A 12000-nucleotide genomic window follows, 5' to 3' on the forward strand; every position below is an offset into this window, starting at 1 on the left:
GTCAAAGAGCAGCAGGGGGGCTCCTGAGAGCTGCTGGCATTAGGGGCTTCATGACCCACAGGACATGCACAGAGACCCCAACATCTACCCTCATATCAGAGCATTTCAGTGTCTCTCACACACACGTGCCAAATGATGGGGAGGGAGGGGAGTTGGCCCCAGCATGTGGTAGATCACAGTCACTAAGTCTACTTATTTATTTTTAAAATATATTTAAACATCAGCAATCACTTCCAAAATGCAAAAAAAAAAAAAAATTACAATTTTTAGAATAAAATTATAACCTTTATATGCGGGTCAGAAAGAATTGAAGGTACAACTGGTACAACTGGGAATCAAATCACGCAGCACTGGAGGCGGCTGAAGAAGCCAAGGTCCACTGGTCAGGGGGCTAAGCCAATAAGAGGTCCCAACCTGTGAGGTCCCCACCCCCAAAACATACCCCCCAGCTTCCCATTGACAGAACCAGTATCCTCTGGGTTAGAGAAGGAGAAGCAGCAAAGAGCTGGCCCTTTGTGAGGGATCCCCCAAACCCAGTCCCCCCATCAGTCAGGGACCTGCTAATCGACCTCCTCCATGTTGCTGTAGGTGGGGGCTGGGCGATCCACAGGGGGGGCGAAGCGTTCAGGGGCTGTCCGCGTGGGGGCCACCTCGGGGGCCTGGCCAGGGCCTAGTCCCTGCAACAGAATATGAGGACAGGGGTTGGGGGCTGCCCAGCATGCTGCCTGGCATCCCGGGGGTGCTGGCTTGGAGCCCCGGCACCCAAGGGAGGGCCCCAAGGCAGGCGCAGACAGCAGCGGCGTTGAGACAGAGAGACGAGATCGGGCCTGAATAGTCTCGCTTTATTAATGTTTTAAATACAGGAAGTACCTTGGGCAGGGCCAAGCCCCAGGCCAAGGATCAAAGCAGCAAGAGGAATGGACAGACAGCTGGATGGATACCCACCCTCGGATGCTCTGCCCCTACAGGGGCCATAGTCCCCACCCTCTCCCACCAGCTGCACATACTTCGGACCAAAGCCCAGAGGTGTTCCCCAAGACAAAGGCAGGCATTGCCTGGCAGGCAGGCAGATAGGCCAGCTCACAGCAGCTGCCTGCAGGCGAGCTCATCTCCAGCGAGTCTGGGATACCAGAGGATAGAACACGTTGAGCACGAGGGCCACCAAAGCTGCCACGGTGCCCAGGACAAAGTACCGGAGGCAGCCCTCATCTGGTGTGGTAGGGCCACGTGGTGGGGGGCCCACCCAGTCTTGGGGCCCCCAGGGACCCAGGGGCTCAGGCCCCTCGGGCACCGGTTCCTCCTCAGCCTCCAGCTCCTGCCAAATCCGGGAAGCCTACGGCATGTGGAAACAGCCATCAGCACCCGGGGTCGGGTGGGGTGGGGTGGGGAGGACCCAGTGTCCCTGAGACCCTTGGCCATGACAGTCCTACTTGGGGTGACTGAGGCTAACCCCCTGCGTTCCAGATCAAGCAGCAGGGAGGCAGGCAAATAGCCAATCTCAGGGTTGTTGACATTGAGAGCTACAGAGTGGGAGAATCTTGACAGCACTTGGGCCTCCTCAAGACAGCTTCCCAATCCACACGCAGTTCCAAGGGAGTTGGTTTGAGTTATCTGGCCAGTTTTTAGTTCAGGCCTTCCACAGAGGGGACTGGCTCATGGACAACAGGGCTGGCAATCCCAGGGCAATCTCCTTGTTCCCTCCCCCCCATGTCCAGATTCTGACCAGTCTTCTGCAGGGATTTATCTAAGGCTGACAGAGAGGGCTCAAGGGAAGAGAGGGTACAGAAAGGAGGCAGCCAGTTCAGAAAAGAGATGTGACTATGCCCCACCAACTGGACCTGTGGCACACCATGTTGGTAAAAGAGACCCTGAAAGCTCAGCAGGACAGATGATCACTTCAGAGAGTATGACAGCCACCAGAGGATGTGGCCAGCCCAGATAGGCCTTGTCCTGAGTGTGCACCAGAACACAGTGATGGTCACAAGTGAGGGTCTGTGGGCTGGCATGTGGGGAATGTGCAGAAGAAATCTGGGAGTGTCAGGTATAGTCTGGTCACAGCACAGGGCCCAGGGAGGATCAGAGTAGTTGTCTGACCTGTGTCATGTGGGTGCCTATGTGAACGCCAGAGGCAGCATGTTGATGTACATGCACCCTTCTGAGTGTCCCTAGGGCATGAGGATGCCTCTGGATAAAGCTTTGATGTAAGGAAATCCTATCTGCAACTCTAATGAATCCCAAGGGTTAGGAGGCCTGTGGCTGAAGGATAGGAAGCTGTATCCCCCAAGCCTATTCCCAATCTGTGATTTATCCCCCACTAGCTTATAAAGCCTCCCCGATGCCTCACCTGGCTGACAACAGCCTCGGCTGCAGGGCCTAGGTCTGGGTGGTGCTCAGAGTGACCTGCCCTGGGGGGCCTCTCCACAGGAGAGTTCCGCCGGCGATAGAAGAGTACATAGGCATAACGCGTCACGACCTGGCTCTCGTCTACCGTTGTCACCGTGCTGTCATCAAACAAGCGCCAGCCTATAGCAGGGTGGGAAGAGTGTGAACATAGCCTATACCACCACCCCTACTACCTATCTTGCTAGCTGTGTGTGCCCTCACCCACGTCACTGCGCTGACTGCTTCGATCATTGGGCAGGCGTGCACAAGCAGTGTAGTGGCCACCAATCATGCCTCCATAGTGGTTGATGACAGCATACAGATCATAGCTGGGCAGCTGCTCCTCTTTCTGACCAATACAGAACTTGCTCAGGTCCAGGTTCCTGCAGTCACAATCAGGGATAGGGGTGAGAGTCAGCAGATCCTCAGGATGCCTAACCTAGTCCCAACACCTGCCCATAGTCACCACGGATCCATCACTCACCGAACAGGGAATTCCACCAAGTCGTTGATCTTGTCCCGCCAGATGAAACTACGAAAGGAGAAGCGCTTGAGCTGCACAATGAGCACATTTGGCAGGCGCCACAGCAACAGCTGCTTGGAGGCCTCACGGTGCTGTTTGCACTGTGGGCAGTACCTGGTAGGGGACAGAGGTGGGGTCAGGACCAGCAAGTCTCTCTTCCACCCTGCCTCATTACCTGTCTGCTGCCCTGTTCTCACCAGGCCTCCTCTGGTGCCAGCACCTCAGGCCGTGTGAAGAGGTTGAGGCACTGGTCCAAGGTGAAGTGGCCAGCACGGGCAGCTTCACCAGCAGAACCTGGATCCTCAGCACATTCCAGCTCCTTGGAGGCTACCAACACAAACTCCTGTAGGCGCTCATTGTTCCGCCAGACCAAAGCAAGGCTACAGTCATCACCCAGCTCCAGTGGGGTCTCTCCTGGAGATTGGAGGGAGATAGGTCATGCAGCTGTGGAGAATAGCCAGCTCAACCTACCCCCTCGGTCCTACCCATGGCCTCAGACACCTTTATCCTCTAGCCGCTGCTCTCGGTTGGATGCATCAATTTTATAGATGAAAAACTGGGGTGTATGAGCATTCATGGCTTCACTTGGATGTTGGTACCCGGGCACAGCAGCTGTGAGAGAACATGATAATCAAAGCTTCCCTGCCCACTAGGGCCTAAACAAGCTTTCTCCAGACTCCCATACCTTCCACCCCAGCTCTCAGAGCCTTTTATTAGATCTTACCTTCAGGCCGGGACACTCTCTCACAAGCAGGCAAGGAGCCAACCTCAATGGGCCCACTGGCCAGCATTTCAGAAGAAATTCCACTGGTGCTGGGCACAGGACCCCGATCAGGGGCTCCCCATACCCGAGGACCTGTGTCCCCCTCAGCCACAGGGGTTACCAACTGGAGCTCAGGTGGCTGAATGGAGTCTCTCTCACTGTCCCCAGCCTCCAGGGAATTAGTGGAGAGCAGCGTGGTACAGCCAGGGCCCTGGGACTCCAAGGCCATGCGGCCAGGCTGGAAGGGTGGTTGGAATACACTCACAGAGTACCTGCCAACAGACAGCAAAGCAAGTAAGAATCCTGACCATCTGGCACCTCTGCTCCCACCCCCACCCCACCCTAGTCCAAACACTGGGTCCTTACCGGGCATAGCCCTCTAGCAGCTGAGCAAGACGGGCATAAGTGAGGCGTGAGGCAGGTACACTGACCAGAAAGGGGTAGCCGATGTTCTCAGGGCGGCAGAGGCCCTTGTGGTCAGGCCAGTGGGTTTTCTGGCAGAGCCTGGAAGGAAGGTGAAGATAAGGATAGAGACTTAGCCTCACCTCCTATGACTCTATAACGGGGGCTAGTCTTAGGCCCTGGAAACTAAGTATGCCAGCCCTACCCCCCCTACCCCCAAGGCATGGTAAAGTAGAGGGTGGCAGGTGGAGGGCTTAAAACATATGTGCCTTTGTCTGGAGGGGAGAGGCAAGGTGGCAAGTAGATGGTGGACAGGAAAGGTTGGGGGAAACTACGGGGTTCCTCACTGGTTGCAGTAGCCCACACGGTAGCACCGGGTACAGCGCTTCAGTTTTTCATCCTCCGACTGTTGCTTCCGCTGACAGGCTGCACACTTGGAGATGGGGATGCTGGGAACCTGGGGGCGCTAGGGTGGGTTGTGTGGCTCAGCAAGGTTAGGAAGGAACATACTCTCCCACCAGAGCCCTCTGCCATCTAGTTGGTCCCCACTCACCTGCTGCACCTCTAGCACCACTACCCGCTCCTTAGCCAGCTCTGGGGATAGCAGCTCAAAGCAGAGGAGCATATCTGATGAGGACACAGTGTCCAGAGAGTGGGAGGGCAAGAATACACGGTGGAAGCGATTCTTAATTACCTGGGGACAGAGAACACACAGATCCCATATAAGGGTAAGCCCTTTTCCTAGTCCTATCCCAGGATGTAAAGAGAAGGCCTGGCTCTGCCTTGCATCTATGTGGACAAGGGTGGGCTTTGTAGGCCAAAAGAGGTATATGCCTCTGCTAACACCAGTCTCAGTGCCCAAGGCCATAAGGAGCCTGGTGCATCAGAGAGCCTGAAAGACCAGGCCTGGAGCAGGTATCAACCACACAGCTCTCCACACTGAGGGCCTCTACCCTGCTCTAACTAGCAGGGCCCTGCTAAGACTGCAATATATTATTATGAACGGTTCACACTGGAGGAGCCTCCTCCCTACTCTTAGCCCCTAAGAAAAACAGCACTGTTAAAGTAAAGGCTGTAACCTTTGGGGAGAGCCTCCACACAGATCTGGGAAAAAAGAAAAGCAGCAGGATGGAGAACCATAGCAAATGAAGGGATAGTCCTGCAGTTCAAACTCCTTATCTAAAGAGGAAAAAGCAGTTGAGGTCCACAAACAAAAAGGGACATCAGATGTAAACCCTGATGATGGCTAGAACTGAACTCTGTTGCACAGGGTTTTTTGTTTTTTTTTTTTGAGACAGGGTCTCACTTTGTTGCCCAGGCTAGAGTGAGTGCCATGGCGTCAGCCTAGCTCACAGCAACCTCAATCTCCTGGGCTCAAGCAATCCTCCTGCCTCAGCCTCCCAAGTAGCTGGGACTACAGGCATGCACCACCATGCCCGGCTAATTTTTTCTATATATATTAGTTAGCCAATTAATTTCTATTTATACTAGAGATGGGGTCTCGCTCTTGCTCATGTTGGTTTTGAACTCCTGACCTTGAGTAATCCGCCCACCTCGGCCTCCCAGAGTGCTAGGATTACAAGCATGAGCCACCACGCCCGGCCTGTTGCACAGTTTAAATACCTCATTTCAACCACACCTTGAGTAACAGCATACCACCTATTTCTGTGCAGTAACGTACACATTCACATGTATGTGTGCAGATGCCAATGACTGTGATTGTACACGTGTCTGTGCTGTGAGTATACACACGTCCGCATATGTAAGGGCACAGGGAAGAACAAACATACCTCAGCCAGACGCAGGTTCTCAGGCTTCACATGGACACTCTGAGAAAGGGAGTCCAATACTTCACTAGCACTGGAGTTCTCCTTGCTGACACTCACCAGGAACTACAGCAAAAAGGGTAGAGTCAGTGAGGGAAGTGGGCCAGGTTCTCTGGGACAGCCCAGAGGGGTAGGGGCTTACTCCTCACCTTGATGGGCTTGCTGTGGGGCTCTCGGGCAAAATAAAAGATGGGAAGAACCTTTTGCTTTTGTGGCAAGGGCACCGGCAGATAAAGAAATGGGTCAAAAGTGATGGAGACCTGTGGATGCATAGGTGGCACTGGGTGGCCGCACAAAGAGGAGGAGACAAAATGCTTGTTCCCAAAGAGCTCATTCAAGACCCTCTGATGACTCTCAGGGCCCTCACAGCCAACCAGCAAACTCTCAGGCTTGAGAACACTAGATGGAGCAGGAGGGCCCTCAAGAAGAGAACAATCCCTCTTTCTGACACTTGAGGTTCTGGTCAGCTTAGCCACCAATTTGTCCCTCACTTGCACCTCACATGTCTTTCCAATCTTACCGATAACCATGTCACACCTTCCTTTGCCACACATCTCTGAGCCCAAATGTCACTTTTACCTTAGTCAGGAACCCTACCCTAAGGCCTACCTGCCAGCTTCCTTGCCCAAACCTTGCCCCGCAGCACATGCCTCTGAACTAATCTGACCAGGCTATCTAAGCCAAAGTAGGGAGTCCATCATACCTTGGCACACACAGGGCACACCAGCTTCGACTTGTACTGGCCCTGAAACAGGTCCACGATAAAAGAGTCATTCCTCATCTTGTGCCGCTGCCATGCTTCTTCAGCTACCACCTGAGAAGCAGAGTGATGAGAACCAAGAAGACCTGGGGGCTGGGATGCACATGAGACATGCCCATCCTCTACCTCTGACCCTAACCTCATCAGGTCGCCCATCTGAGTCCACGGTCTCTGTGTAGGGCTTGTTCTGGATGCGATTCAGGTCCTCGTGCAGCCCATCCAGCAGGAAAGCCATGAATTCCTGGGCATCGTGCTGAGCATAGCCTGTGAACTGGCTGGCCTTGCTTGCTACAATGGCCTGGATGCAGGAGCCAAGGTGTGAGCATGAAGCCCTACCGCCCACTGCACACCCAGCTAGCTGGCCCTCCCTACCCTCTCCAGCCAAGGGTGGTAGTGGCCACAGATCACCTTCAACTTGGAAGGTTGAAAGGCATGGTGGGTGCCCTTCCATAGTGCCCGAAGCAGTACAGCAAAGCCGATAGCCAGACGCCCGCCAGTCCCCAGCGGATTGTTGTAGTTGATCTCAGCCTCAAAGGAACGATCTAGGAAAAGCAGCCAAGCAGAAGTATGAGGAGCAAAGACACCACCTCTGCCCATACCCCACCCAGGCTTCAGGCCCTGCCCTCACCATGGAAGAAGTCCCGGAGTTCCCGAGTGTTGGACAGAGACTGAATGACGCTGTTCATGAAGCAGGTATTGCCTAAATTGACAAGGCCAGTGAAGCCTGGCAGACACACCTTCTTCTCTTCCTCTTCCTCTTCCTCCACACTATCTCCACTCACTGGGCTGTGTGGCATGGGTGGTACCATACATGTAGGCTTGGGCTATGGAAACAAAGGGAACATGAGAAAACAGCCTCAAGGCTCTCAAGCCTCCATTCTTGGCCCTTCCCACCCCAAAATTCTCACTGAAGCCAGGTGTGGCTCTGGCTTTGGGGCTACATGTTCCATGGGGGTGCGAGCTGTCACACTGTCTAGCCCAGTGTCCTCAGATCGAGCCTTGGGTTTGTCCTTCTCCACAGCCCGGGCTTCCTCCTGGCCTGTCAGGGCGTGGGGGGCACCTCCTGGTGGGGTTGGATCCAGAGGGGTTGGACCTGTCGGCACCGCAACCTTTGCACCACCCACTGCACCTTAAAAAGGGGGAATGAGAGGGCTGGTGGTTAGCAGCATGTGGCAGGGGATAGGGTCCTGTTGATGTAGGGCTGGGGAATGAAAGGAGCTCGTGTGCAGACCTCGTGCAGCTGGAGCCTCCAGGCCCCCCCAGCGCTGACTCTGCCGCTTACGGAGGCAGATGTCGATTCGAGAGGCCGTGAAACAGAAGGTGCACTGCTCTGGCTCAATCAGGTTCCTGTGGGAAAAGGCTGAACTCAGGGACTCAGGTGCAGTGGGCATCAAGCTAGATGGGCCAGGGAGATGGAGCCCAGGGTGGGACAGGTACAGTGGTGGAGCCGGGCACCACCCACCTGAGCTTCACCTGCCAACGGAAGATGGTGTGGGGCCCACAGCCCGGGTGTAGCCTCAGGAAGTTTCCATCCCTGCAGAGGCAGAGCAGGGCAAGAGAAAAGACAAGAGAAAGAATATGAGACATGCTGTCCCACCAGAGGCACACTATCTGCCCCAACATTTCCGGCCCACTCACTCACCTTGTCTGGAAGATGAGCGTGAAGTCCTGCTCACGGAAAAGTACTCGAGAGGTGTCCCTGCAGATCTCCTTCACATACACGTGCACCACCACAGAGTCTGGCCCCTTCTCATATGAGTCATTCTTGACAAATGCCAGGTTCACCATAGACTCAGGCTCTATATTGAGACCATGGCTCAGCACCACCCAGAACAGGTTCCAGTCTGTAGCTAGTCTACTCCCTACCTGCCCACCAAACTTGCAACCCAACCTAGGGCTCTGCCCGCCCACCCCCAACCCCACCTTTACCATCCACCAGGGTTGCAGCATCTGCTGCCACTGCCATCTCCTCCTTGCCACGATCATCTTTCCCAAGGTCTTTGCTCCGGACCAAGACTGGAGAGACTGGATCATTCCTGGGGGACACTGCCTTCTCTCCTGCCAAAAGGGCTAAATTCTCCTCTGAGCCCAGGAGGCAGGTTTGGGCGTTCAACGGTGGTACAAGAAGCTGTTCCTCAGCCTCAATCTGTTCATGGCAAGATTGTGGGCAGGATCAGCCCTGAGTCTGACAGGTGGCCCCCACTCTAGTCCATACCCTTCCCACCTCCTACCACCCAAAAAGATACCTAGCTCTCACCTGGGTGGCCGGGTCATCCAGGAAGGGTGGAGCATCACCCTGGGGTCCAGGGCCATCCCTGGACCCTTCCCCCTCTGGCCCTCTGCAGAGATGCACAGCCCTCTTGGCGCTGGGCCCTGCCTGGGACCCGGGGCCAGCCCCCGAGCCTACCTCACCACGGCCCTGGGCCCGCTTCTGGTTCCGGGCCTCTTGCTTAGCCCGGCGGGGCTCAGGGCCTGGCTCCAGGGCAATGTGAGACAACTCCTGCCCATTCTCCTGGCACCGCAGTCCTGGCACCAACTCCTGGGGCCCTAGAGGTTTTTTCTGTCAAAGATACAGCAGTCAGGCCCTGTTGACCATACTGGGTATCCCCACCCTACCCTGTACTGGAACTCACCAGGAGAGAGGGCCACGTGAGCAAAGGCACCTTCTTGGGCAGTGCCAGTTGCAGGAGGCCACCCTTGCGGGCCTGCACTTTGGTGCAAGAACTTTCAATCTCAGCATAGAACACACCACCCCACTGCCGACCACCTGGAGACAGAGTGGGGTCAGTGAGCTGGTGGGGAAGCATTAGAGGATTCAAATATACTACTGTGGGCAGGGCTGATGGACGCACCTGGAAGCCGCACCACACAGTCTGTGTCTGTAAAAGCAGCATCCACCTCTTCCAGCCGCAGGGGACCTGCTCCCACACGAAGCTTAACAATCACTTCATCTGCACTCTGCCTCCAGTCGAGCAACAACTCTGTAGAGGAAGTGGCAAAGAAATCAAAAGCTCCTGATGGAGATAAGCAGGGAATAAGAGACCCAGTTCTAATGGAACTACTCCAGATGGGAGCTAAATTCCCAGTACCCTTGCCCTCCTCTAGCACCCAAAAGGCCCATTCATTACTCACCCTCTTTGGTCTGCTCCTCTCGAGGAGTAGACATTGATCCTGATGACAAAGGAAAGAATGAGGAGACAACAATTGAGGCAACCTCCAGGACCCTACCACCCCACAAAGTACCATCCTCTGGATCTCAGCCAATTACCCAGACTTCAAAGCTGAGGCTCTCCCTAGCCTGCCATGAGTCCTTCTCTCTGCATCAGACCAGAACAGAAGGAATAGCAAAAAAAGTCATCTCTCCAACCCCCAATCTGTATGCCCAGTGAGAGGGCAAGAAGAGAAGGCCATGAGCACTCTGGGAATGCTACTCCCACCTTTCCTAGGATCTCCATCCTTGCTCTCCTGGTTTGCTCGATCCTTCTGCTTCTTTTTACAAGTGGCCTCCTCCAGTCCTGGAGGCCCTCTCCTTGGGCCTGTAGCACTGGCCCCACCAGACATCTTGAGCCGCTTGGTTGACAGCCAGAGTGCCCCAGGGTCGGCAACAGTGTCTGGGTCAGGGCTGCGGCGCTTTCTTCCTGACCCAGCTATCTTGGCAACTCTTTGTGGCCAAATTCTCCAGCAAGGAACCGACAGCCTGATAAAAAAGAACCAGTGATCACTGCCAAGGCCCAACAACTTGCTCCTTGGCAACGGCCAGGGCTTGGGAACCCAGGACACTCCTAATGCTATAGAGCAAAATCTCCTCATCGCCAGAAGTAACCCTGGACACTGTCAGGTTATTCTAAAGAGGGAATAAATATTATAAGTAGCAGCAACTACTTCTGGCAAAACCTCCTAGACACCTACCAAACAGACCCACAAAGCTGGAAGCCTCACTAAGGAGGTATCAGGTCAAGGCAGTCATGGCCTGGGACCAGGCTCCTCCACTAATCTGGAGAAGAGCCATGGCTTCAGCCCACAAGGCTGGCACTCTAAGCAAGGTGCTCATTTTTCCTTCACTCTCACTGGCTGCTTAGTCACCATTAGAGAAGTAGGAGGTGGAGAATGAAGGTAGGAAAGGAGGAGACAATCAAGCAGCAGGAGATACAGGCCTAGCCCAGGTGCTGCCACTGCCCAGAAAAGGTCCCAGCAAAAGTGCCTCACCAGCCTCCTGCCAACTCCTACTCTCATCATGAACCTGCTCCTGTGTACTGCTTGGTCTTTCTTCATCCCAAGAGAGATTCCTCTCCCCAGCTGCTGTCCCAAGCAGAGAAGGGCTGCAAAGGGTATCTAGATGTCACACTACTTCTTCAGTAGCAACCTTGCTCCAGTGCTAAGACAGGATGGGCACCCAGTTTGAGACTGGAACAGACATCACAACCTTCCTTCCCAGGTTCCTTCAGTCAACAGCTCTGAGCCACAAGGACTTGCTACCCAGGTTCCCACGGACTCCTGCCAGCAGATTCTGCGCCGTTTGTCCATCCAAAGTGAAGTTCTCAAAACCAAATACTGAGACAAGGGTGGCGATGAACCATGGAACTTAACAATCAGGATCAGGATCCCTGACAGCCTCAAGCCCAGCCAGAGCCAGTAAGTAGCGAGAGTGACTAGTCTGTGTTCTGCTGACTGTATGGGGGAGGGGGAAGGAGTGGTAGGATACCCTTCTACAGGTCAGATGTGGTACTTGTGGGCTGGATCTTTAACGACGGCAAATCCAGAGCTAAAGGGTGGACAACTGCCACCGCCGCCTCCTCCTTGCACCCAGGCCCCAGCTTAAGGTTTCGCCCGTCCCTCATGCTTTGGGGACGTCGAGGCAAGAAAGGGGCTGTCTAGGAATCTGAGCCGGCCTGATATGACTGCGCGGGGTTAACTGACCACAGACCAGCACCCTGGCCGGGCTGCGACCCAGCTCCAGCCTCCGAACCCTGAGCCCGCCACCACCTTCTCCAGGAAGCCGCCTTTACTGCCTGCCAGTCCTCTCTCTGAGGCAGGAGGCCGGCCACAGGCAAAGCGTAACGGCCCCGCCGGCATCGGTGGGCCTGACACGCCACAGGACTCGAGGAGTCAGGGCTGGCACGGCCCGTGACCTTGAACAGGCCGCTTCGGGCCCGCGTCGCAGCTCCACCGCTCTGGCCAAAGCGGCGAGTTACGGCCCGCCCCACTCACCCAGCTAGACCGCCGCCGCCAGCCCTCTTCGGGCCCTGGCAACCCGTTCTCGGTTCCGGTTCCGGCGTCAGGTCGGTTCCGGTTCCGGCGCGCCCCTCCCCCGTCCCGGCGCCGCCACCGCCACCGCCACCGCCTT

General features: G+C 55.3%; 2 protein-coding genes across 9 annotated transcripts in view; both read right to left on the reverse strand.

Annotated features, from left to right (window-relative positions):
- The window catches only part of IMPDH2 (inosine monophosphate dehydrogenase 2), a 96977-nt gene that overhangs the window by 74940 nt on the left and 10037 nt on the right, over positions 1-12000 (reverse strand). The window lies entirely within an intron of this gene.
- On the reverse strand, positions 184-11997 carry USP19 (ubiquitin specific peptidase 19). 8 transcript variants are annotated; one of them, XM_012771240.2, is made up of 27 exons: positions 11865-11997; positions 10094-10353; positions 9789-9827; positions 9509-9637; positions 9290-9423; positions 8914-9216; positions 8586-8802; positions 8299-8455; positions 8119-8190; positions 7888-8003; positions 7565-7779; positions 7285-7480; positions 7065-7198; positions 6796-6954; positions 6600-6710; positions 6046-6156; positions 5861-5962; positions 4624-4764; positions 4418-4536; positions 4035-4172; positions 3630-3940; positions 3407-3517; positions 3103-3319; positions 2867-3019; positions 2605-2765; positions 2345-2523; positions 184-677 (listed from the first exon to the last, which is right to left on the reverse strand). In XM_012771240.2, the coding sequence occupies exons 2-27, from the start codon at positions 10215-10217 to the stop codon at positions 561-563; spliced, it is 3966 nt and encodes a 1321-aa protein (XP_012626694.1). In that variant the 5' UTR covers positions 10218-10353; positions 11865-11997; the 3' UTR covers positions 184-560. The 8 variants fall into 8 exon arrangements, with proteins under 8 accessions (XP_012626694.1, XP_012626693.1, XP_075863706.1 ...); XM_012771239.2 differs by having other exon boundaries at positions 7565-7785; XM_012771233.2 differs by lacking the exon at positions 184-677 and adding an exon at positions 822-1333 and having other exon boundaries at positions 7565-7785; positions 8580-8802.

Source organism: Microcebus murinus, chromosome 1 (genome assembly GCF_040939455.1).
Source record: "Microcebus murinus isolate Inina chromosome 1, M.murinus_Inina_mat1.0, whole genome shotgun sequence".
In the NCBI taxonomy this organism is placed as follows: Eukaryota; Metazoa; Chordata; class Mammalia; order Primates; family Cheirogaleidae; genus Microcebus; species Microcebus murinus.

Bases quoted from the DNA above. Each gene is read 5' to 3' on its own strand.
- USP19 (XM_012771233.2), bottom strand. From the start codon at position 10,217: ATGTCTGGTGGGGCCAGTGCTACAGGCCCAAGGAGAGGGCCTCCAGGA. The intron at 8,191-8,298 runs GTGAGTGAGTGG...CTGCCTCTGCAG, and splicing joins ACGCTCATCTTCCAGACAAG to GGATGGAAACTTCCTGAGGC. The intron at 3,941-4,034 runs GTAAGGACCCAG...GTCTGTTGGCAG, and splicing joins CTGCTAGAGGGCTATGCCCG to GTACTCTGTGAGTGTATTCC.